At 47.3% G+C, this 24,792-nt stretch overlaps 8 protein-coding genes, 1 non-coding gene and 1 pseudogene across 9 annotated transcripts, besides 1 other annotated feature; 4 read left to right on the top strand and 6 right to left on the bottom strand.

Moving 5' to 3' along the window:
- Positions 1–56: 56 nt before the first annotated feature.
- Positions 57–3,113, top strand: YALI1_D20118g (uncharacterized protein; the record flags this gene model as incomplete). The annotated part of the gene is made up of 1 exon (XM_502894.3): positions 57–3,113. One exon carries the CDS (start codon positions 57–59, stop codon positions 3,111–3,113), a length of 3,057 nt encoding a protein of 1,018 aa, XP_502894.1.
- Positions 3,114–3,753: 640 nt separating this feature from the next.
- On the bottom strand, positions 3,754–3,872 carry YALI1_D20080r. Its single transcript, XR_002432122.3, has one exon. It is a non-coding gene; the product is annotated as a 5S ribosomal RNA (ribosomal RNA).
- Positions 3,873–4,834: 962 nt separating this feature from the next.
- Positions 4,835–5,758, bottom strand: YALI1_D20061g (uncharacterized protein; the record flags this gene model as incomplete). The annotated part of the gene is made up of 1 exon (XM_502893.2): positions 4,835–5,758. One exon carries the CDS (start codon positions 5,756–5,758, stop codon positions 4,835–4,837), a length of 924 nt encoding a protein of 307 aa, XP_502893.1.
- A 1,130-nt stretch (positions 5,759–6,888) lies between these two features.
- YALI1_D20050g (uncharacterized protein) lies at positions 6,889–7,995 on the top strand (the record flags this gene model as incomplete). Its single annotated transcript, XM_502892.2, has 1 exon — positions 6,889–7,995. One exon carries the CDS (start codon positions 6,889–6,891, stop codon positions 7,993–7,995), a length of 1,107 nt encoding a protein of 368 aa, XP_502892.1.
- A 124-nt stretch (positions 7,996–8,119) lies between these two features.
- Positions 8,120–10,042, bottom strand: YALI1_D20018g (uncharacterized protein; the record flags this gene model as incomplete). The annotated part of the gene is made up of 1 exon (XM_502891.2): positions 8,120–10,042. The coding sequence occupies one exon, from the start codon at positions 10,040–10,042 to the stop codon at positions 8,120–8,122; it is 1,923 nt and encodes a 640-aa protein (XP_502891.2).
- A 1,113-nt stretch (positions 10,043–11,155) lies between these two features.
- Positions 11,156–13,087, top strand: YALI1_D20007g (uncharacterized protein; the record flags this gene model as incomplete). Its single annotated transcript, XM_502890.2, has 1 exon — positions 11,156–13,087. One exon carries the CDS (start codon positions 11,156–11,158, stop codon positions 13,085–13,087), a length of 1,932 nt encoding a protein of 643 aa, XP_502890.2.
- A 375-nt stretch (positions 13,088–13,462) lies between these two features.
- Positions 13,463–13,846, bottom strand: YALI1_D19980g (uncharacterized protein; the record flags this gene model as incomplete). The annotated part of the gene is made up of 1 exon (XM_502889.4): positions 13,463–13,846. One exon carries the CDS (start codon positions 13,844–13,846, stop codon positions 13,463–13,465), a length of 384 nt encoding a protein of 127 aa, XP_502889.2.
- Positions 13,847–14,800: 954 nt separating this feature from the next.
- YALI1_D19971g (uncharacterized protein) lies at positions 14,801–15,061 on the top strand (the record flags this gene model as incomplete). Its single annotated transcript, XM_068282725.1, has 1 exon — positions 14,801–15,061. The coding sequence occupies one exon, from the start codon at positions 14,801–14,803 to the stop codon at positions 15,059–15,061; it is 261 nt and encodes an 86-aa protein (XP_068138826.1).
- Positions 15,062–15,084: 23 nt separating this feature from the next.
- Positions 15,085–16,761, bottom strand: YALI1_D19951g (uncharacterized protein; the record flags this gene model as incomplete). The annotated part of the gene is made up of 1 exon (XM_502887.3): positions 15,085–16,761. The coding sequence occupies one exon, from the start codon at positions 16,759–16,761 to the stop codon at positions 15,085–15,087; it is 1,677 nt and encodes a 558-aa protein (XP_502887.3).
- Positions 16,762–21,313: 4,552 nt separating this feature from the next.
- Positions 21,314–21,983, bottom strand: YALI1_D19899g (Misc non-coding; annotated as a pseudogene).
- A 529-nt stretch (positions 21,984–22,512) lies between these two features.
- Positions 22,513–22,786: a sequence feature (Compare to YALI0D16054t, LTRyl1; YALI1_D19894t).
- Between the last annotated feature and the right edge of the window lie 2,006 nt (positions 22,787–24,792).

The following is a 24,792-nucleotide window of genomic DNA, read 5'->3' as shown; positions in this document are numbered from 1 at the left end:
ATATTTTTCTCCACTCCTCGACGCCACTTTTACTTAACAACATCACCACATCTACCATGACGTTATCGCCCCTACAACTTCGCAAGCTGCAATCGGACCCGTCGTCGATCCGAAACATCTGCATTCTGGCCCACGTGGACCACGGCAAGACCTCGCTCAGCGATTGCCTGCTTGCCTCCAACGGCATCATCTCTCAGAAGATGGCTGGAAAACTGCGGTATCTGGACTCGCGACCGGACGAGCAGGAGAGAGGCATCACCATGGAGTCATCTGCCATCTCGCTTCACTTCCGAACCTTCAGAAGAGATCCCAGCTCGACGGAAGAACCGCCCAAAATGGTGCCCAAGGACTTTCTCATCAACCTGGTGGACTCTCCAGGCCATATCGACTTTTCCAGCGAAGTGTCCACGGCGTCGCGATTGTGCGATGGAGCGGTGGTGCTGGTTGACGCCGTTGAGGGAGTCTGCAGTCAAACGGTGACGGTTCTGCGACAGGCGTGGATGGAGCAGCTCAAGCCCATTCTGGTGATCAACAAGATTGACCGACTGGTGGAGGAGCTACAATTGACTCCCGCCGAGGCCTTCACACACCTCAAGAAGCTCATTGAGGGTGTCAACGTTGTTCTGGGCGGATTCTACGCCTCCAACCGAATGGCTGCCGACCTCGAATGGCGGGAGAGCGGAAAGACTGGCACCTTCGAAGACGAAGACGACAGTGAACTCTACTTTTCGCCCGAAAAAAACAATGTCATTTTTGCATCAGCCATCGACGGCTGGGGATTCACCGTCGCCCAGTTTGTCGCCATCTACGCTGCCAAACTCGGAATGAAACGAGAAAACCTCCAAAAGTGTCTGTGGGGAGACTTTTACTTTGACCCCAAGACCAAGTCGGTCATAACCAGCAAGGGGCTCAAGGGCCGGAATCTGAAACCGCTCTTTGTGCAGCTAGTTCTGGACAACATCTGGGCCGTGTATCACTGCACGGTGATTGAGCGGGACGCCGACAAGAGCGCCAGGATCATCAAGGCCCTGGAGCTCAAGATTTCGCCCCGAGACCTCAACTCCAAGGACGCTCGGAACCTGCTGACCACCATCTTCCAGCAGTGGGTGCCTCTTTCTGTGTCCGTTCTACATTCCGTGGTTGACAAGTTGCCCGATCCAATTGTGGCCCAGGGCAAGCGAATGCCGGCAATTCTAAAATCTGTTGGTTATCCCGATCAAGAAGGCAATGGCGAAAACGAGGAAACCGTGTCTCAGGGCATGCTCACGTGCTCCACCAAGGCTCCACTGGTGGCCTACATCAGTAAGGTGGTTTCTATCCCGGAGGCTGATCTGCCCAAGAACCAAAAGGTGATGAAATCCATCGACCAGCTTCGAGAGCAATCTCGATTGGCACGAGAGAAAATTGAGAACGGACAGACTGACGAGTCATCGGCTGCCGCTGAAGCTGCTCCCAAAGATGAAGTTGACGATCTCACTGCAGCATACTCTTCTTATGACTACGAGGAGGACTTCGATATTGGCGAGTCCAACTACGTTCCTCCTCCTCCCGAAGTTCTCATTGGTTTCGTCCGAGTCTACTCCGGTGTCATTCGAACCGGGCAGAAGGCCACAGTTCTGGGACCCAAGTACAACCCTGCCGAGCCTTCTAAGCACGTGCTTGAGGTGGAGATCACCGATCTTTACCTTCTGATGGGCCGAGAGCTCGTGACCATCGACCATGCCCCTGCTGGAGGTATTGTGGGTATTGGAGGTCTTGATGGTGAGTTTCTGAAATCCGGCACTCTCGTCTCTGACCAGTTCCGAGGCCCCAATCTCGCGGCGGTGGAGGGATCCATGACCACACCCATTGTGCGAGTTGCATTGGAGCCCGAAGACCCCACCCAGATGTCGCATCTTGAGGAAGGTCTCAAGCTGCTCAACCAGTCCGATCCCTGTGTGCAGGTGCATCTTCAGGATACTGGTGAGCACGTGATTTCGTGTGCTGGAGAGCTACATCTTGAGCGATGTCTCAAGGATCTGACTGAGCGGTTTGCCGGCATTGAGATTCAGGCTTCCGAGCCTATTGTTCCCTATCGAGAGTCCATTGTGGCTCACCAGGTTGCTCCTGGAGGCGAACCCGCTCCAATGCGAGACGCTGAACTTGGACGAGGAGTTGTTACTCTGGAGCTCGAGGAGGAGGGCCATGTGGATCTCAAAATGCATGTGACCCCTCTTCCTCAGGCGGTGGTGACATTTTTGATTTTCAACCGAGTCTCAGTCGCGGCTCTGGCCGGTGTCAAGAGCGCCGAGGAGGAAACCGAGGATTCGTCAGTCAACCAGAACATTCTCAACAAGGAGGACTTTCAGACCAAACTGGCCGAGATTCTCGAAGAGGAGAAATGCACCTTTACCGTCGACCAGATTGTGGCTTTTGGACCCAAGCGTGTGGGTAGTAACATTCTGATCGATAATTCCGAATCTGGTCTTCTACGACGTTTCTTTGGAGCAACCTCCGACATTTCGTTCCACCAGGATTCCATCCTGACTGGATTCCAGCTGGCCACTCAGTCTGGACCTCTCTGTAACGAGCCTATGCAGGGGGTGGCAGTCTATCTTGATCTCATTGACGACCCCAACGATGAGCTGGCCGGCAAGCTCATATCTCCCTTTCAAAAGGCAATCTACACTGCCTTTTTAGACTGGTCGCCCCGTCTCATGTTGGCCACCTACTCGTGTGAGATCCAGGCGTCCACCGAGGTGCTGGGTAAGGTATACTCTGTGGTTACTCGGCGTAAGGGTAAGATTGTGAGTGAGGAGATGAAGGAGGGCACTCCATTTTTCACCATTTCTGCCACCATTCCCGTGGTTGAAGCATTTGGCTTTGCTGAGGAGATCCGAAAACGAACCTCTGGAGCAGCCCAGCCCCAGCTCATTTTCGCAGGCTACGAAACTTTCGATATGGATCCCTTCTGGGTGCCCACGACTGAGGAAGAGCTGGAGGAGCTGGGAGAGACGGCCGATCGAGAAAATGTCGCCCGACGGTACGTGGACAATGTGCGGGCTCGAAAGGGTCTCTACGTGGAAAAGAAGCTCGTTGATGGAGCCAATCGACAGCGAAACCTGAAGAAGTAATGTATAGATATGATAATGTATAGATATCGGGAAGTTTGAGAGGAGCGAACATTACTATGAGCATCTGGGTGGTATAATTGACAGCGCAGAAGACGTTTACAAGTGTTGTCTTAATCAAGTCAATACTTCCCCAGACTCCATCTCTACATTGCACCTGAACACAGTGACATCGATTCTAGCATGCGCTATGTACTGTAGAATATTGACTCGTATAGATACGATATTAGTCGTTAGTTCATTTTGCACATGAAACTGAATCGGTCATTTCTTCGATTTTCTCAATTTTCACTCGTTTTAAATATTTAAACTTTTTAGACATATTTAAGGTTGTTATCGTGCATATTTGTGACAAATTTTAATAATTAACATCCATATTTTTCCACCGACCGATTGCCCAAGTAGGATTTTTATTATTATTATTCGCAGTAGTTTCTCACCACCACAATATCACAGATTCCGCCTGCAGTTGGACTAAGAATTTTCGTCAGACATTACAAAAGAAGAAAAAATAAGGTTAAGCGAGTGAATGCTTAATTTAGCGACCCGAACGCTTTCTGAACTGCAACAACACTCATATCAACTCTGTATAGTACTTTACTAAAAAAATAACCCGTTTTTTATTTTTTTAAATCTCCAAAAAGATTGCAGCACCCAGGATTCTCGTATGGTCTCCCACTACAATACTAACTGGGCTCTCTGGTGCTTGACTATGGCTGATCGGACGGGAAGCCGTATTTTCACCAGGATATGGCCGCAACCGTGCTGTGTAAGAGATCAAATCGACTCATAAGGTGTGCTAAGATTAGTCATCGATCTCTTATTAGAGAAATAGTGAGACGTCCTTTAGGACGTCTGGAGGATGTCACGTGCCTCGCACGTGACCTTGAGGGGTTACCCGGATGCTAAGGATTACCCTGTGATGGGGACAGTATAAGTAGGATGTTACGTTGTATTTTAATGTATCAAGTTTATTGCCAACAACTTCCGGAGTACAGGTGGTACTCCATAGCAGACCAACGGTCCCCGCTGGTGTGAGCTGAACTACTGACTAAACCGGATCCGGGTTCTGACATGCTGGAGGATCTGCGATCGACCCATAAGGTGTTGTGTGCTTAGACACCAGGGGGCCGCGTGGGATCTTAGGATGAGGAGCCTCTCTACTGGTTGCAGTATACGTAGCAGATGACGTGTATTTTGATGAATCAAGTTATATGCGACGGGCTTCCGGAGTGTCAAGGGCTCGACATTTTGGTAGAGCCCGCTGATCTAAGCAAACTGCTGAGTAATTCCGATACTGGTTCTTTACATGTGCTCTGCTGGTGGCTGGAGTGTTTAGATCTGCCGGAAACTCGTACTACCTTTCGGCTTGACTCAGGGTCTCGTGTTGCGATTGACAACATGTTGGACAGCCAGACTTCATGTGCGCTTTTTTTTTAAGAGGAGAATCGAGATGGATCGGAGATTCAGGATGATCTATGTTGAAGGCTTGAACAATCAATTCAGTTGAACTGCTCTTCGAAATGCTGAAGAGGTTCTGTTCGCCTCTATGAAGTACACGGAAGAATATTGTCCGGATCTGTCTCAAAAATCGGTCAATCTGCCTATCAACAAATGTCAGCGGATGATGGACGGGCTGTTTGCGATCTCTGGAATAAATTATGATATAGAAAAGCATCCGGTTGTATATCCTGCGGTACAGTGAACAGAAGACACTGTGGAAGCTACTTGAGCTTGACGACACCCTTGGAGACACCCTGAACAGCATTGAAGATGAGCACTTCTTGGCCCTCCTGTAGATCGTCGCGGGTCAAGAAGCCCTCGAAAATCTTGTTCGAATCGATCAAGTGACGTCGAGTAACTCCCATCAGACACCCAGACGTCACCTTCGGAGTGGTCCACATTTCATTAACCTGAACCGCAATGTTGGTGATGGATCCCTCTGTCACGTGGCCATTGTCGTTCACAAACAGCACCTCCTCGACCATGGGCCTGGTGATGTACGCTGCTCGTGCGTCATTGTATTGTTGTCTCTTTGTGGTCTTGAAGCACGTGAAAGGACCCACTGAGATGGGCTCTTTGGCCACATAGACGTCGTATGTCGGCTCACTGTTTGCAATCTTTTCAAACTCCAGCAGGTCCGGCTTGGGGCCCACCTTGGACGTCTCAATTTTCATGTTGCCCGAGGAACCCAGTAAGGCTCTGATTTTGAGTGGGTACTGTTTGGCAGGCCGTTTCTTACCATCGATCTCCACCTCGGAGCTGTCAATGGCTTTGAGAATATTGTGCAGTATCGCATGGGGATCTACCTGGACATTCCAGCCGAAGAAGGCCACCGACACCTTCAGTCGCTCCATGTGGTTATGAAACAGCCAGATCGGGCTGCATTTGGAGTTGAAGGCATTTCGCTCGGATTCAGACATGTCTGCAAAGTACCACGGCTCAGCCGAGCGGCCGTTGAGCTGGTCGTCCACAGTAGAAACGTCCAGAGCAGGGTCCCATCGCATGGTGTTGATGATCTCAAAGTCCTTGTTTTCCGTGCTGTTGAACTCGAGCTGGAGGGTCTTGGAGAAGTTGGCAATCACTCGGTCCATGCTGGCCTTGTCTACAGGCAGAGCGGCCACTGCGTCGAATTCAATGTCGCTCATCGTGTCTGTTTGGAGTGTGTTTTGGCGGGTCGATAGCCGAGGATTCAAGTGGTGTAGGCGGATAATGTCACAATGGGGCGTGGTCTCGGGTCCAGAACCGGTCTTTTGGTGTCTTCAAATGGCTCAGAACGGTCACATCAATGGATGTGGCAGATACAACGCATATGATGGGGTTAGGGGAGGTGGTAGACGATATACAAGTACAGTACATATGGAGACCCATATTAAAATGCATAAAATGCGTTTTTTTAAAAATCTGAAATTTCAGTCAAAAAACATGGTGCCAAACAAATACTGTACGTACTGTACTTATATAATCATCCGCTACAACCAATATTAGATTCAATGACGCAATTCACCTATGATAACTCTTACCACCCCCAATTTCCGTCGTGGTAATTACTAACAACGTTCCCAACCAGTTGCTAACTCCTAACGCCTATTCGGCTAACTTTCGGGAGACCTCTTCCGTCAATTGAGACGATCACGTGACCAAAATACTTGTCCTGCGACAGATTCTTTCTTGCAGGTTCCCGTGGACCAACTTGGTATAATCCGTTCTCTTGTAACATCATTATTGCTCTCAATATTGCCAGCAAGAACAGCGACAAAAAAAAATAAAAAAACATCCACGATATGCGCCATCCTGCATACTGAACTCTATTTAACGCCGTTGAAAAGTACCATCGTACAGGTGGATCGATACAACACCACAAAGGAAACGGAATATCGTCGAAAAAACCCCCCTCGAACGTAAACCAGGGAATTTTCCGTCTTTTGGTTTTTTTCAGATTTCCTTTCCCGTCTATAATTGATCTACAACAGCTCCCTATTCTGCGGTTATCATGCACTCCACCCCCACATTAGTTTTAGTATTTTTCAAGATCGATTTTCACCACCAACAATGCCCCTTTTAGTAACACCAGCTTCATTTGTCGTCACAATTACCTCTCCCTGTCTTCCCCACCTCCCTCCAACACCCCCTTAGCCTCCAGTAACCACCGGTGTCACCCTGCACAATTACAAACAAAGTTCAACCATATATAAATACCATCAAGCCACGCGATAGTATATATTTCCTGTGCATCTCCCTCCTGCTTGTCTGTTCTTGCAACATCTCTCACAATCAAATGACACAAACGCACAATCTGTTTTCGCCCATCAAAGTGGGCTCTTCGGAGCTCCAGAACCGGATCGTTCTCGCACCCTTGACTCGAACCAGAGCTCTGCCCGGAAACGTGCCCTCGGATCTTGCCACAGAGTACTACGCACAAAGAGCAGCATCTCCAGGCACTCTCCTCATCACCGAGGCCACATACATCTCCCCCGGATCTGCTGGAGTGCCCATTCCAGGAGACGGAATCGTTCCGGGCATCTGGAGTGACGAGCAGCTCGAAGCATGGAAAAAGGTGTTCAAGGCCGTGCACGACCGAGGATCCAAAATCTACGTCCAGCTGTGGGACATTGGACGTGTCGCATGGTACCACAAGCTGCAGGAACTGGGCAACTACTTCCCTACAGGCCCCTCAGCTATCCCCATGAAGGGAGAGGAGAGCGAGCATCTCAAGGCTCTGACTCACTGGGAGATCAAGGGCAAGGTGGCCCTCTACGTCAACGCTGCCAAGAACGCCATTGCCGCAGGCGCTGATGGCGTCGAGATCCACTCGGCCAACGGCTACCTTCCCGACACATTTCTGAGAAGCGCCTCCAACCAACGAACAGACGAATATGGAGGAAGCATCGAGAACCGGGCCCGATTCTCGCTGGAGATTGTCGACGCTATCACCGAGGCCATTGGAGCAGACAAAACCGCCATCCGTCTGTCTCCCTGGTCCACTTTCCAGGACATTGAGGTGAATGACACCGAGACCCCCGCACAGTTCACATACCTGTTTGAGCAGCTGCAGAAGCGAGCCGACGAGGGAAAGCAGCTGGCCTACGTGCATGTAGTTGAACCCCGATTGTTTGGTCCCCCCGAGCCCTGGGCCACCAATGAGCCTTTCAGAAAAATTTGGAAGGGTAACTTCATTAGAGCTGGTGGATACGATAGAGAGACTGCTCTTGAGGATGCAGACAAGTCAGACAACACCCTGATTGCCTTTGGTCGAGACTTCATTGCCAATCCTGATCTCGTCCAACGCCTCAAGAATAACGAGCCTTTGGCCAAGTACGACAGAACAACCTTCTACGTTCCAGGTGCCAAGGGCTACACTGATTACCCTGCGTACAAGATGTAAACAGTACGATCTATAGACATATAACGCAGATACATTGATTTAGAATGTCACCAGTACAGTACGATAGATAGCTAACTGTTGTACAATCCATATTACCAAGTAGAGCTACATATATATATACAGTTCATGCCACCGACTGCCCATTGGCATCTCGCATCTCCTTAACATATCTCTGACAAGTGGCATCAAAGTTGCCTCCAGTCTCCATCTCAAAGCCGGGATGGCCCGCCTCAAGACGAAGACGTTTGTTGGTGGTGGCAACACGGCCATCGTGAGCAATCTTCTTTTTGAGCCAGTTCTGGCAGTAGAACGAGCCGTTGATCTCAGCATCAAAAGCAATAAACTGTTGGACCTTCTTGTTGGATCCATAATTGTAGACCAGACTCTGAATGTCCCGCAGCATATCCACAATAGTACTGGGAGGAATGTTGGCCTGGGTCTTCAATAGTTCACTGAACTTGACCAGCAGATCGAGATTGATCTCGTTGGGAGTCTGTGAGGGAATGTTAGAGTAGGGGTGCTTGAGCGACTCACATTCATACACAAAGTTATTGGTCCAGAAGTATGTGGAGTCCACGCACTTGGGCCGATACTGATCGAAGACCGATCGCCAGTTGAAGCCCTGAAGACGAACAAGTTTGGCAACCTCCACTGCGAGAACAGGAATAATGTGGCTCTTCTCACAAGCCGTCTTGTTCTGGACAAAATTCTCATAGACCACGTTCTCCGACATTGTTTCCACCTTTTGCTTCTTGGACTTCCTTGCACCCGTATTGCAGTTGTCGATCTGAGTGATGGTGTCGACGAGATATCGGACCGTCTTTTTGATGCCATGTTGTCGTCGGTAGAACTGTAGGTAATTCACGGTGGCCTCTTCCAGCAAACTTCGCGATTGGGTCTGCTTGTATGCCGAGTTCAACACAGCTGAGTAGATGCTTTCTGCCAGGTCCAAGTTGTCCTGGTTCTCCTCAAAAATAGCCCAGTTGAAACGAATCAAAGGCCGGTTAGTAGGGACGAAAACCGTGCTGGCTTGTCGAAATGCCATTCGAACCTCGTTCACACTCTCCAACCCCACCAGCCATCTAGTGTATCTCAACCAGAGCTGGTCCAACGATGCTGCAGGCACTAGTGCTCGCAGGTAGATAGACTGGACCTCCGAGACCTTGAAATCCAAGTTGAATGGCGCCTCCTCAGGTTTCAGAAGCGTCGACTCCTCGTAATCGAGATACTCATTCCACTTGTGCAGCTGTTCCTCTTCCAGAGGAGCCACATGGAAGTAGTTTCGAGTGATGGCCGACTCATGGTTCCACTTGTCCATGGTTCGTTTTTGTGTTCGTTCGAAAATCTTCTTTTTGAGCAGCTCCATCATCTGTGATGTGTCCATGGCTGCGAGCTTCTCCTTGGTCAAGAATCCCCCCTCCTCATCCTTCAGACCCTCGTAAGTGAGCTTTTCTGGTCTGACCGATCCCCCGACCTTGACAAACTCCTCCCAATACCGTGCGTACTGATGCAACGGAAGCAAAATGATTCGTTTGAGCCACCGCAGCTTTCCTTCATTGAGCACCCCCGTGTCACGTTCCTTTTGTGCTTCAAACTCGAGAGCCACATCCCAGAATGGATGCGACAAGAAATCCATTCCGCAGGCGCGAGATCCAGCCTCGATGATTGAGCGGATGGCCTCAGGGTCCTCCAGAATCGACGCAGCCGCAGCCACGTAATCCGTCCACAGATCGACCGATTGTGGGAACGCCTCGACGGACTTTTTGTGTACGGAGAGCACTTGCTCAGACGACCCGACAGAGTTGAGATAGTCGACGTATTTCTTCCAGTAGCCAAATAACAGCGGATACTTGCGTAAAAATGTCTCGTAAATGAGACAGGTTGGTTGGTGCACCTTTCGTGGAGGGGCCACCTGTTGTGTGATGTTTACCAGCGCTTCCCACGCCTCGAAAGAGCTGGGGTCTTCAAACACGGCCAGGTTTGCGGCCGACCATTGTGGCGACGAGGTCAGAATATCCGTGGATGGTCCCAGAGTCGAAATATCCATCGTGTATGTGTGTTGTTGTAGTTAGGGGTGTTTGGAGAGATGAATTAAGGGAATAATTGTAGGATTTAAAGTCTAATTGGAATTAAATTTCAACATCCAACTAATTAGCAAGAAAATAAAATTAAATACAATTAAAATTAAACTAAATAAAATAAAATAAAATAAAATAAAAATAAAATAAAATTAAAATAAAACACAATAAAATACACTTAAATTAAATTAAAAAAATGGACATGAATTGATTTTTTGTAGGTTACCGGTGGTGATTTATTTTGAAAAGACATTCACTCACTACTGAGGACCAAATTTTTCGTAGTAATGACAGTTGTCAAAAATCCGTGGTTCTCGCCGTTTCCTAAGGGATTAAAATCAGTTTTAGTGAACATAATGTTTGCCCCTTCTGGTTGTTCTTGTCTCGCTTGAGAATAAGTCGCCTGAGGGTCGGTGTAAGTAATGGTGCCGGATGATGATTCAGCTTGATTAGTAATCCCATCACGTGATCTGACAGGTAACAAGACGCCCGTAAGTGTGATATTGGAACAGTTTCAATTTTAGAGAATGAATAGAGAGATCAAGGCTCCATTTCAATTTCATTTTCCCTGCAGCTCCAACAGAGACACAGGTCCTGAGAGCGCCATTGCATCAAAACTTCTACGAGGATTCGGAATTCTTCGTGCGCCACCCTTCATTGCAGCAAGTTCAAGTCGTCGGTTTACTGAGAAAAGTTGCATAGTTGAAGAAGTTCAAGTGATTGATCTACCGTAGAGAACTTGAGTCTCGATCTACCGTAGAGAACTTGAGTCTCTCCTAATTCTCACTACTATATCGATGATCTCGAGGGAGTACTGCAGTAGCGGTCTCAAGCGAGGGTCCAAATATCGGTCGTTAGTTACCACAAAGCAACAGAAACAATGTGTCCAACTTTCTCTTTTATTCCGGTGATAATTGGTGTCGAGGGACCCTCCAACATGTTCTCTCCTGTACATACTACTTTAGAATCTTTTAATATCCAACCAAACTCTAAAAATTTAGTAAAGCAAGTTTAACCACTAGACAACCGGTTGTACATTATTCACGCATGTCTCGACATCACCACCATCACAACTTGTCGACATGTCCAGCTCCGGCAACCGAGGCAATGGTAGCAGTGCGCGCAACGGCCAGGGGGCTGCAACCCCCCGTGAGCCCGACCAGCGAAAGTCGTGGATCCAGAAACTGCTCACCATCGGCGCCTTTTACCTAGCCATGAACCTGTTCATGCTGTACATGAAGAACCGAAACCAGGACGCCGTTGCCACCACCGAGGAGCCCGATCTGACCGTGTCCGAGGCAATTTCCGCCGAGAAGCTGTACGACGAAGCCGCCCCGCCTTTCCCCGAGCAGATGCGAGCTCTGTGGACCGGTAACCAGCCCTTCACCATCACCGTCCATGTAGTCGATTCCGACCAGCAAATGCGCCTGCCCGTGTGGGACCTCGAGCTGACCGGCCAAAACTTTTCCAAGGGCTTCTCTCTGTTTGAAACCCTCGACTTTACCCTACCCAAGGCCCTGACCAACAACAACGGCTCCCTGTACGCCCACGTGGCTCTCCAGCGAAAGGATAGTGATCTGGTGATCAACAAGCGAGTCGATCTGACCTCCTACTTGCCCAAGAAGAAGGTCGTTCACAAGAAGCTACTGCTCAGCGAAGAGCACGAGGAGGAGGAGGAGGAGGAAGAGGAGCTACCTTACTTGGAACGACCCCTGGTGCCCAACATTTACCCCAACGTGTCGATCGGTGTCATCTACGATCTCGGAAACGGTGTCCCTGCCAGCATGCCTCCTGCAATTTCTCAGCATATCATCTCTTCTGGTGACCGAGACTCATCCGGTAAGGTCTCGTTCATCTACCCAATCGTGTTCAACAACGAGTTCTGGCAGCTCAACTCCAAAATGATGGAGCTTGGAGAGAACTTGGCGGGAGAAAAGTTCACCCTACAGCTCAACCTCTACTCCACCTCCTTCTTCTGGTTCCAAATGTTAACCAACATGGATCATTCCTTCAAAGAACAGGCTAGACAGCAGGGAGGACGAACCAGTGAAGTTGAGCAATTGAAGGTAACTCTGCTCGAGTCCAATCCTTACTTGCTTGCAATCACCGCGATCGTGTCTGTGTTCCATATGCTGTTTGAGTTTCTGGCTTTCAAGTCTGACATCTCTCACTGGAAGAACAAGAAGGATACCATCGGTGTGTCTGTGCGATCCATTATTGCCAACGTTGTCATGCAGAGTATCATTTTCCTATATCTGATGGATAACAACGACGAGACGAGTTACATGATCCTGCTGACACAGGGCATGGGTATTCTGGTTGAAGCATGGAAGATCAACAAGGTGGCTGTCTTCTCTTTCTTCGATCCCCCCAAGGAGCAAAAGAACAAGAAGATTACTAACGTTTTCGGACTGGGAATTGTGTACATTCAGGACAGGAATGAACTGTCCGAGATTGAAGAGCGAACCAAGGAGTACGACTCTATCGCGTTCAAATACCTCTACATTGCGGCCGTTCCCCTCATTGGTGCCTATGCAGTCTACTCCGTTATGTATGTGCCCCACAAGAGTTGGTACTCGTTCATCATTTCTACTCTGGTTGGTTCCGTCTACGCCTATGGATTTTTGATGTTGGTGCCTTCCATCTACATCAACTACAGACTCAAGTCAGTGGCCCACATGCCCCGAAAGGCCATGGTATACAAGTTCCTCAACACCTTTATCGACGACCTGTTTGCCTTTGTCGTCAAGATGCCCCTGCTTCATCGAATTGCCACTCTGCGGGACGATGTAATCTTCTTCGTGTACATCTACCAGACCTGGGTGTACAGAGTCGACTACACTAGAGTCAACGAGTTTGGTCAGGGAGGAGACGACGAGGCTGCGGAGATTGATGACGAGAACAAGGACAAGGCCCAGCTCGTTGGACGAGAGGAGGCTAAGAAGATCAACGAGATCACCGGTACTTCTACTTCTACTGGTGTCGAGGCCCAGGAAGGTATTCGAAGACGGTAAATAGTAGTTTTTTGCGTAATAAAAGAACATCACCTAGCACGGCGAGAGTACAGTATGTACAGTACCAGCCGTGAACCTACCAGTTGATAAACACACGACGCGATGCGAGGTTATCTGTCGTTAACTTCCGACTTTCAATTCCTGGCAGCAGTCCGAACGAGTGGAAATGATGGTTGCTGGGGGCCCTTTGGTTATCTGATATTGTCAAATGTCACGAGTGACTACAGGTTCTGTTATCAAAACCGCGTCTGATTGACAGATTCTCTCCGCGCAACCTGGTTTCAGAGTGCGCTTGGATCGTCATTGAAAATTCATCATCACATTCATCAACTACTAACATGAGCAAATCTGTCTATGCTGTTCCAGACAGCTTGTCTATCGGCTCTTCCACATCCAAAATCCCAATCCCAATCCCAGCGAAACCAGCACCATTATGTAAATGCCACTGATGAGCCAATGCACAACCGTCGCCAGCAGAATCCCTGTCAGCAGCCACTCCAACGAGCGCGTTCGTGTCGTTTCAAACTGCTTGAGCTGCTCCTCATGCTGTCGCAGCCGCGTATTCAGCAGATCCAGATGTTCTTCGAAGTCCTCTTGCAACCCTGGCTTGTCGTCCGTCAGGCTCAGGGCAAACTTGTAGTACCTTTGAGCATGCGAAATGAGCCCAATGATGGCGATGATGTTGTGTTCCGCGGATTCGGCGTCGGTAGACACCAAACTGTCGACATCCACGCTGTTTTCTGGATAGAACTCGTCCATTTCTGGTGAGGAACAGAGACGGTAATTAGCCACAGTAGACGGTTAGCCACAGGCTTAAGCTAGAAAAATGTGCTACTGGTGGGAGACGCGTGGCAGTGAAACTAGGGGCCTAATAGGGGGCTCCAAAGACGGGTAAAAGAACGTAGAGAGGGCAATTAGACCCCGAGGTCAGACAAGATTAAAGTGCTATAAAACTCGCAGTAACAATGTGTGTTTATGAAAGCATATATCACCAGATGCTGTAAGTACAGTATGTACAGTAGGTATGATTAGATCATCTATAGGAGGATACTATGAGTAGCACGAGACTTATTATAGTGACGGTAAGCCGAAATAATAACAAGAGCTGTCGTAGAAAGGGATGTCCAATAGGATCGAGCTGACTAACGTGCACGAAGGAAATCCGTTCTGGGAGACGGATACTGGCAAAAAAGGCGATTGGGGTGATACAGACGTGTTTAGACGTGTTTACTTGTAGGCACAGTATATAAAGTAATTATCGATGCAACTATCGATCTTTTATCATACATCATACAAGAACAACCACTGGAGCAATGGACGTGGATGTTGTTGCAGATGCAAAAAAAAACTATAAAAAACTGACTGAACCCATATACAAATTTGGTATCACAAAGATATAGGGGTTTCCAAGCCCTTTTCTGGTTCTTTTACTAGTGGCATTGTGGGTGTTTGTTGAGTTCTTTCTGTTGGGTCAAAAATAAAAAACATATCCCTAGTGAAAAATATCCCAAGTGAAAAATATCCAAGTGGAAAATATCCCAAGTGAAAAATATCGAAGTGGAAAATATCCCAAGTGAAAAATAATTATGTATTATGTAGAGAAACAAAGTCTACTTGTCGTTCGACGAAATTGCAAAATGCTGAAAAACTGAACAAATCCCCCCATTTTGGTAAAAACAATTGCCATTCTTACTGTTGTCTCCAACTACAACAATGATAGGCCTGGATGCGCTCAGTGTTGGTGTCTTTGCCGCCGCCCTCTCCTTCTACGTCTACCCTCTCCCATCTTTTACAAAGACACATGGACCAAGTCTCTCTATAAGAAGGACAAGCGGGTTCCTGGCTGGGATTTCGACTGTAGCTCTTTCCACGAGTTCCTTGACCTGTTACAACGAGGCCTCCACTCTGCCCGTTGATGGGAAGATTGTTGACTCTGTCCTCGACTCCTGTCTGGGATCGCTACTGTCGTACTGATTACTGATTTCATTATTATGCGACTAAACAATCTCCTTTTCCTCGACTCGAGCGCTCTTGGTCTCACTCTCCCCCTCACTTTCGTCCGAATGCTGGACATCGTTCTTCACCCGGTTGATCTTGGTGTAGGTGGAGCCGTCAGGCAGAGTGATGATCTGTTCGACATGTTTGAAGCCTCCAAACTTGGGCCAAACCACAGCCCAGATGTAGTAGTAGATACCGCAAAGAAGGATGATACCGATTCCAACCACACAGTAGGTGGCGTACCAGAAGGAAACGTCTCCTCCGTTGGCTCCTCCGGGGGGAGGCACCCAAGGAGCCGCCAAAAGGAATAGCGACACCAGGAAATAGAAGACGGCGACGACCGTGTATGCTCTGAAGGGAGCTCTTCCAAGACCAGCCTTTTGTCGTCTTCGTCGAACAATGAACAGTCCTACCACTAGCAGACACAGGAAAATGTTGCTGGGATAGGACTGGAGATCGACCACAAAGTTGAAGGCATCGCCGGGAGGAGGAGCCACAATGACAATGACTGTGAGAATGAATTTCACCAACAGAGCTCCACCGGGAGTGCCGAAGGGCCATGTGTTGGTCCAGAAGTTGGGCCAGGGGAGAACACCTTGACGTCCAACCTCCCGCACAATACGAGAATGTCCGATAGTCACAGCCAGGAGGTTTCCAATAGAAGACACAGCCACAAGAGCAGGCAGCACACGCTGTCCAGCGCTCTCGCCAAACACATTTTTGAAAAACAGAGCGGCAGTCAGCAGGTTACTGTGTTTGATCTCTTCCTTAGTGACCGCTGCAAAATATGCGACAGCACACAGCATGTACAGGACTGACACGAGGGCAAGGGCCACAGATCCATAGATTTTGACCGTTCTCACGGCGTCGGGGATCTCATTTAGGACGTTATTAGCGTTGTTCCAACCGGCAAAAGAGAAGATGATCTTGACGAGAGCGTTAGCCCAGACGTTGGCATTTCCAGTGGTTCCCTTGAAAGGGTCCTTGAAGTTATCTCTGGGGTTTTTGACACGGGTGTGACCTCCCAGGACCACCAGGCCGGTGATGGCCACAAAGAAGAGAATGATGACCTTGACATATGCAATGACGTTCTGTAGACGCATGCTCCACTTGTTGCTGACCCAGGACATGAGACAGACGCCGGCAATGGCTGCAATTGCAATTCCTCGCTGGGTCCACTCCGTCACCTCTTGGTTTGCTGCCACCAGAACGTACTCGGAGAAGACAATGGCATTTGAGGCGGAGTAGGACAGCAGAACTGAAATGACGGCAAAAACAACGGGCATGAGATATTTGGGCTTGGGAAACGCCTTTTCCAGATAGGCCACGTCGGCACCAGCTCGTTTGGGGTACATGCTTGCGAATTCGGTGTAAACGGCAAATCCGGAGAACGAAATGATGATTCCGGCCAGCCAGAGCATCAACGACGCTCCAATGGAGCCCACGCCTTTCAAAATGGAGCCAGGGGTGACAAAAATACCCGTTCCGATCATCTGAGAGAAATTGAGAGCCACCACCGTGAACTTTCCCACATGCTGACCAAGAGGAGATTCTTCCTCTTCCGGTGCTCCGATGATCGACTCGGATCGGACATCGGAGTGGATTTCTGAAACGTGGATTGAGTGGATACTCTCGGAAGACGTTCCCTTGTTTTTTTCCACGTCAAATGGAAACATGCTGCAGTTCGATAGATGGCGAGATGCAAGGAGGTTCGTAGTAGAAGGGGAGCCAGGATAAACGAATCTGCTGATAGGTTAATGGGATCCAGATGAAGGCAAAGGGCTTTCAGCTGCGTTTTATTTGACTAAAGGTGGCTTATGTTTTGGGATATGTGGCTTTGAAAACGTGGTTTGCCAGTGATATCCAAACCCAGACTTGATTGTGGCTTGGTCCGTGGGATTGATTTGAAAAGCAGGTTACTGGTCGTATTCACCAATTCTGCTGCCTATAGGCTTTAGCCGCTGCTTTCCGGGGAATACATCGAAATATCACCTTGATACAAGAGGCGTTTGATACCATCCGCTTTCGCCAAGCTGGTTGAGAGATAGACTGCTTGTTAACAGACACCTTCCCGGGTGGTGTTCAAGAACGGGTAAAAGTGTTTCCATCTACTCCAAAAGTGGATAGCGGCCGTCGTAGATACCATCCCACAAACTTTTCGAACTTATTGGATCCACTCTGAGTTGCGCACTCGTACTATCGTGGTAGTTTTGGGTTGCCCGTGCAACAGGCCAACTACGGTTTTCGTGTGGCTTACGTGTGGCTTGAAAGAAAACATGGGGAGATAAGCCGAGTTTACTTGAGATAACGAGGGTCTTTGAAATCGACCCGGACTCACTTCCATCTGTTAGGGAGATACTCATGAGAGAGTGGCCAGAGAAACTGCCTGGTAGGTGGTAAGAGGGTCCCTCAACAACAGATCAATTCTCGTACGAATGGAACCTGCTCTGAGATGGATTTCCTCATGATACATCAGCCTTCCATGGAATCAAACCATTTACATTTAGTTATGGTATCACTCTAACTGGTTCTACCGTTCTACTTGCAGCTCTCTCCAGTGGCTGTGGGTGTGGCTTGCGACGCTTGATTTCCGTGGTGAATGTGCGGAACCAATCGTGTCCGGTTTAATCCAACCCGTCTTATATTTCAAGTGGAATCTGGGTGTCTTTGGGGAAATGGATCATTGCTACATCTCGTATTCTGCACATGGTCCCGTACAGGATGTACCTGCTTTTAGCCTCGTTTTAGTCTCCAAAGTCCCCACCTTTCCGTGAGACAAGCCAAGCGCTTCGTCCGCCTCTTGGTTTTTGCTATTCTACCCGTACTTCACGGTAACGTCCCATTCATGGGTTCCCCTGGTCCATCCCATTCATCTATGTTCTCATGGTCCAGTTTTTCATCACGAATCAAACAAACATGTGCGGCAGAAGTCTACAAGACGGTATATACGGTATATACACACAGCAAACCAGGCCAGCACAACAACAAGAACATTTTCATTCTTTTTTATAATCAAATATACCCCCAATAACATCCTACTTGCTAGCGAATACGAACTCAGACACTAAATGCCACTCAGACAGTGTCCATCAGTGCCTTCATTGTGGCGTATATAATTCGCCATAATAGAGTTGGATTAGCTACAGTTTTTTTTTAAGCGAGAATCTGGATAGCTATGCTGGAGTGAGGGATGCTGTTGGGTATCATGGCTCAATCAGCACATCTACCCCCGGCTAGAAGTAACTTGGCTCGTACTTCTTAGTCAGCTGCCGTCTTGTCCAAGATCTCTGCACGTGTGGTGGATATGACATCATATGTCTTGGCCTCATCGCATGCGCATACTGCATTGGGCTGCATTGGGACTTGGATGAAACTTCGGACCAAAGCGGCGCAGGCAGGGCTTCCAATCAATATTGAATGAACAGAGCCGGGGTCTAGATCTCCATAATAATAGCATCTGTAAACGTGAAACACTTATCCACAATTAGTCAGAACTTTCCTGGGCGGCATAAGGGTGCCTGTATCGGCCGATATCGTAATTCCGATCTGCAAATGGACAGAGCATCTGAACTGAACCGCAGATTCGAGGAAACGAGGAGTTCTGGCTTCGCTATTACATCAGCAGGCCTTGGAAGGTGTCTGCTCTAGTTCATCAGATAACAATGGGTCGAGTCGCAATCGCCTATAAACTTGGTTCCTAGGTTGAGCAAGTTGATTACTCTTGCCGGTGTAGTATATTTTTTAAAGAGTGGAAATGTTTCGATTTCGATTTTTGTTTTTCCTTCGGAAGTCAAACTGGCATCACATCTTTTGGAGAGCCTCCAGTTGCATTTCAAAAGTGGCATCTCAAAAAAAGCGTCGAGGTCAAGACTCACTTGCGGTCATTTTCCGCTCCAAGGCAGTCGACTCACGTTCCGACTGACAGATCTCTCTTAAGAAGATTCTTGTGATTCAAAGCCATCGAGATTAGCGACGCCCTTCTTCTAGGTAGAAGCGTTCAGTACCTGGTCGGACATAAATATTACCGATACTGTAGACATGGTGTGACTGGCCCCACTGATGTTCTTCCGAAGGAGTAAGTTGTTTCTTGGACCAATTGTTATCCTCAGTATGCCACTGCTGTTTGTAGAAGAGGTCCTTGATGCCCTCATGACTATGCAGTGTTCGAACCACGAATGACAACAAAAATCCCCAAAAAAAATCAAAAAAAAGAAGAAAGATCCAACCCCGATTTTCCAGACCAAATAACAAGCCAAAGAAACCCCAATAAGATCTTCGGATGAAACTCACACACCTTTGCGTGGCGGGGGAAGGAGACAGATTGGACAACAGAACCAAAACCACTAACAGTTGATCTTCCAAGACTTCAAAAGGGGTGAAAAGATAGACATAGACAACTTTTCAAGTCTTTCTTGATCGCAATTATCGGCATTTTTACCCGCTTTTTTTGAGAGTAACCCCTGGCTCGGACCTGAAATGACCCACAGTAGTCTACCTGAGCGCCAAGGCCACAAGAAACACATACCGGGGCTATCTCGACAGTGTCTGGTTTCAACCAAGGCCGATATTTGGACGAAACAATTCATTTTTGCAAACATTCTAAATCGCGTATTTCGCCTGGTACTGACTCGCGCAAATCTTGAGATTTTGACCATTCGGAGTTTGTTGACTAATCGTGATTTTTGAAAATAACGGTGGTACGAGAATAGAAATTGTATTGTGAAACAATTCAGCTTAGGCCCATTATGTCAATACCACTCTTTTCTCTATCCGTAATTATTTACAATGTTTAATGGTCCATCAAAGGTGCCAATTATTTTTTTTTACCTCTAGTTTCGCGTTTTTCGGTTTTTTGTAAACACCCAAAATGTGAGAAATCTTCGAAATAATAAAAAAAATAAAAAAAAAATTATCCTGAAGTTGATTTAATAAATGCGATCTAAGAAAGGAATCTGAGAAAGCACCTCTGCGGAAAGAAAAGAAAAAAATGTCAAAAGTCGGAAAACAGTCGAAAAACGAAGAAATTGTTTTATCATCCAAAACATCGAAGCTGATGATTATGAAAGATCGCACATGTTTAGATAGCTAGAGTCCACTTGGAGATATTTTAGGGGAAGAGGACAAGTATCTCCACATTTTACTTGCTCCCTTATTTGACTACGGTACAACCAACCCTACAAGTAGCTACAAGTAGTGTACTCGGACAGTTTACCATTAGCCTTGGCACTAAAATAATTAACGGTGATGTACCTTGATATATCGAATCGATTTGAGCTGGTTTCAAGTAATAGTCCTGTAACACAGAAATGCGTGATTCACAATGGCTTTCTCCGAGAAAGAGAAATACAGAAACACACTTGCATTTTGTGTTCCATGATGTTCCAATACAAAGAAAGTAGTTAGAGTTCAATTTGCCACCGTATTCGGATAACCTTATTTAAATATTCACAAGTGAGCCAACCCCCCAATAATCCACTCAGATCATTTGATTCAGACAAGCTTCATATCAATCTCCTCTTAAAACAATAGACGGTTTATTCCTAGTTCGGTTTTCCCGTCTCACTCCGCAGAAGTTTCCCGTTCTTCGTGACATTTCTCGAATCTTCGACAGAGCTCTCTCTCTTTCGTTTATGCAATGATCGACACTAATATTTGCCACTAATGCAACTCTGACAAGGTCTTTCGAAACTCAATCACACACCTCCAGCAGTATTTAAACCCCATCTATCGCCCTGTTTTTCCATCATCAGAAGTCGATCAGTCTCTCAGCTTTTGCAGAGGATTTGATCACTTCGAGAGATGCTGACACTGATGAGCGAAAGCTATGAATCAGTACTTGTCTTGCGCGAGCGGACATTCGCTTCACTCCTACCATGAAGCAACTTGAGTTCTCTTTTGTTACCGAGTTGGAGAATCAGCACACCTCTCTTCATGCATCTACGGAATGGAGCTATGACGAGCGAAAGATTCGCAATCTACTCAGGAGCTCCTTCTCTCAGATGGTTCGCAACCACGGGTGAAATTCCCAGCATGAACAACTCTTTGGGGTCTGCTCTACTGGTCCTGTCGCAAGACAGTATTCCAGAAGTTGCTGAGCGGAAGCTGCAAAGCCTCTGCTACGATGCAACTGTTGAGACTGATTAAAAACGCATGAGCGGGTAACTAAGACGTGAAGCTGAGCACAAGCTACGAAGCTACCGAGTGAAAGGAAACCCCCCAGTACATGCACTAAGAGGACGCAGGGTGACGACGAGTTGGAGACTTAGCAAGCCCCTCATGAATCCTGTCTCCGTGGATATGAAGCAGTGACGGACACGGAACATTGTCCATGAGCTCTCCGACAGTATGGGTAGCTCCCTTGGGTGCAACTCCCTGCATGGATAATAACTCCTGAATGCTTTGGAGGGATGGACTGTCGTTTGAACAGTCCTATGTCTCCCCCATCTGCTGTTGACTTGGTATCAGCACACCAGGAATCACGGTTAAGAGAACCGCTGACACACGATCCGAACCTGATCCAGCTTTTTTCCCCTGAGCATAAGCGTCTGCAAAGCCCGCCACCGAGCAAAGTGTTTGTGCCCAACCTGCCAGACCGCCAGAGCAAAGAGCCATTCCGAGCCGCAATGGGCCAGAACTAGAGCCGCCGACCGACAAATCCCGACAGCAGAACACTAAGACAACGCTGAAAAGCCGCCTGGAGCTGCACGATGGTGAAATTCCACCAGCCACCAGAGCAGGACACGTTGTAGCAACTGAGACACGTTAAGTTATGCCAGCACAATAGTGACACTGTGAAACGATGACGACAGCGCGAAGGTGAAACTGTGAACTGCGAGAGCAGAATGCCAGCACCTTGAGAGCATGGGCCAAAGCAAATCCGTAAGAGCCAGAGCCATGACGATAAGCCAGTGAGTGCCAATGAGCCAATAAGAGCTAAGTGTTTCTTGCGAATGAGAGCCAGAGCCATCGAGCCAGAGCCAATAAGAGCAACAAGAAGATGTGATTAGAGCCACTGCGCCAGATGATCATCCAATAGCCAGTAAGTGCTGCAAAGCCAGTAAGAGCAATTCGAGCAGTCGGAGATCCAACGATCAGATCCGCATTCAGAAAGGATGTAGGCGTGGAACCTCGCTATGAGGACGTACACCAGCCGAACCTTTAGATTATAGAACAAGAGGATGTAAGCAGTGAGCTGAACCTCTGGGGATAATACATTATGGACCATGAAGTCCCACCCAAATCATCACCAGTAGTTATCTGCACGAGTAGTTCTGTTTGCAGTTGCATGAGTAGTTCTGTTGAATTGTAGATGAAGTCAAGGTATGGAGTGCAGGTACAGTTGTCACAGTGTTTTACTTGTAGTTTCTATACTCTACTCAAGTCAACATCCTGTTGTATTTTTTTTCATTTTTTTTAAAGGTTCAGGTTGTTGAAGGTAAATACCCGGTGGGGTAATACCTGACTAATTCCTCACATAATGATGAGAAGTCACCACATAGTAATGAGAGGAATCAGCTGGGTCGTAGACGAGATGTCCATCCTGTAGATAGTTTTATCCACTGATCTAGAATCTCTTTTCTGGTGAATGAGCAAGCACACACCCTTCTGGTGTGTGCTACTATCGGAACGTCGTGTCCCTAGAAGTGGGTTGTAAGTTGTTAATTAACTATATCACATCAATAATACTTATGATCTTCAATACAGGTATAGTAAACGATTGAATAAGAAATATTAGAAAAATCAGCATCAAATATACAGACTATATAAACTTTTCAATACCAACAACGAAAATTTCCTGATTCGGTAATATATTACCCATCTAAAGGGAAAAAACTTGGAAAATCCTACTTTTATACTCCATAAATTCTTATATTGCTATATAATTCCCTAATATATATACTGTACGACTATTTTCAAAGTGCCAAGCAGCCCCCACTGCTGGTACTTCGAAAATTGTCGAAGTTTATGACTAGTGGCTGCCGACACCAACAGCCCCCACTGTTGATGTTTCGACGCTAGTCATGGGTTTGATCTCATCAGGGCAGCCAGTCCCCCATTGTGCTTGACGCGCAAATAAAAAAGTAGTGGAAAATCCACTGAGCCCACACCGCAATTATCCGACACCCCACCACACAACTGACATTGTGTTTTGTACACTGAAAAAGAGCCGTCACCGCAAAAGAGCCAACATCCCGAAAAGAGCCATCACCGCAAAAAGAGCCAACACCGCAAATAGAGCCAACACCCGGAAAAGAAAAAAAGAGCACTGGGGGGCACCCGAGACTTACTTGCATCACTGGAAAGAAGCGTCAGACCTTGACCACGTGAGGCTGGGGGGCGTGGTCGAAGGGTAAGAAAAGTGGCATCTCTGCGAGATTCCGGTTTCCGGAGGTCCTGCAGAATCCACCGCCTCGAGAAATCTTCTGTAAAGGAAATTGAGACACTAGAGGGATGGTGACACCCCTTCCCAATCGAGTCTCACGACGTTTCTTCCTATTCAAAACTACCAGGAGAAGCTGAGACGACCTGATCCGTGGTAGACTCCAAGGAACGGAAACGAGGCTGCTCTATAGGGCCTTGGGAGGAACTTTCCACCACCCCAACGCTGCATCACCTCTTTTCCGGCCCTGGCTCTGTAACCTCCTTACAGAGTGGGTCCTCCACCGGCACTATGTGCCAAATGGAGGGGAACCAAAAGCTACCTCCCGCTGTGTTAGTATCGCTCTAGAGTTTTCAAAGGCTTACGTGGAATCAGCACATGTCTCTATGACTGCTCACTTGAAGTGACACAGAAACAAAGAGCTAGAGATCGTGAAAACTCACCGAAAAGCCCACCTGAAATGAATGGAGAGGACTGAGTCGATGCCCGTTCATCTAGTCGTAGAAGATGTGTCGTAATATAGTCGTAGAAGTGTCGTGAATGATGTGGTAGATGATTTCGTAAAGTGAGGAGAGATAAGGAAGAAGAATAGAAGACAACAAACATCTTCAGAATAAGCTAAGGTGGGAATGTATTCAGACATTGTGGTATAATGTTGCGGCTCTTCACCTAAAAGTATGTTTTGTTAGTCGTTTTACCGTAATAGGAAAAAAACATAAAATATACACGATGTATATCCCCAGGATATAATCCCTTATCCTACATATATTTTTAATTGTATTGAATGGATGTCACAGTCACAACTATCAATATATTAAGGTTGAGATAATGCAATGGAGTGCATATTTAGTCGAAACTTTGTAAATTGGGCGATGAGCTATTGATGATTGAATTAGATTCCTCATGATTGGACAATAATATTTGCTGTCTCTATAATGGCATTATTGAGAGCTTAGTCAAATAAATTATCAAATTGCAGTAATTTTTGAGGGATTGAGAGAATTGTTCTCTTTAAATACGCAACCTGATCTGCATGAGCTTGTGATCAGAATTTTAGATGCAGATTTATCATTGCAAAAACCAAAACTCAGGGAATTAACGTGAGACAAGTAGTAACAGATCCTTGTACTTGTACTGGCTTTTCCCAACAAAATATACAGGTCGGATCAGTTCCATTACACGGTTATCAATCAACTTTCTTAGGTACATACTGTATTTGAAATCCACCTCGTAATTACTAAGAAGTGATCGGGGGGCGACTGAGATGTTACATGACGAGATCAAAGTTCGATGCCATCCAGAGGGCTTTATTCTGCTGCATAAGATC

This window comes from Yarrowia lipolytica, chromosome 1D, assembly GCF_001761485.1.
Source record: "Yarrowia lipolytica chromosome 1D, complete sequence".
Classification (NCBI taxonomy): Eukaryota; Fungi; Ascomycota; class Dipodascomycetes; order Dipodascales; genus Yarrowia; species Yarrowia lipolytica.
This window is presented reverse-complemented; position numbering and strand designations above follow the sequence as displayed.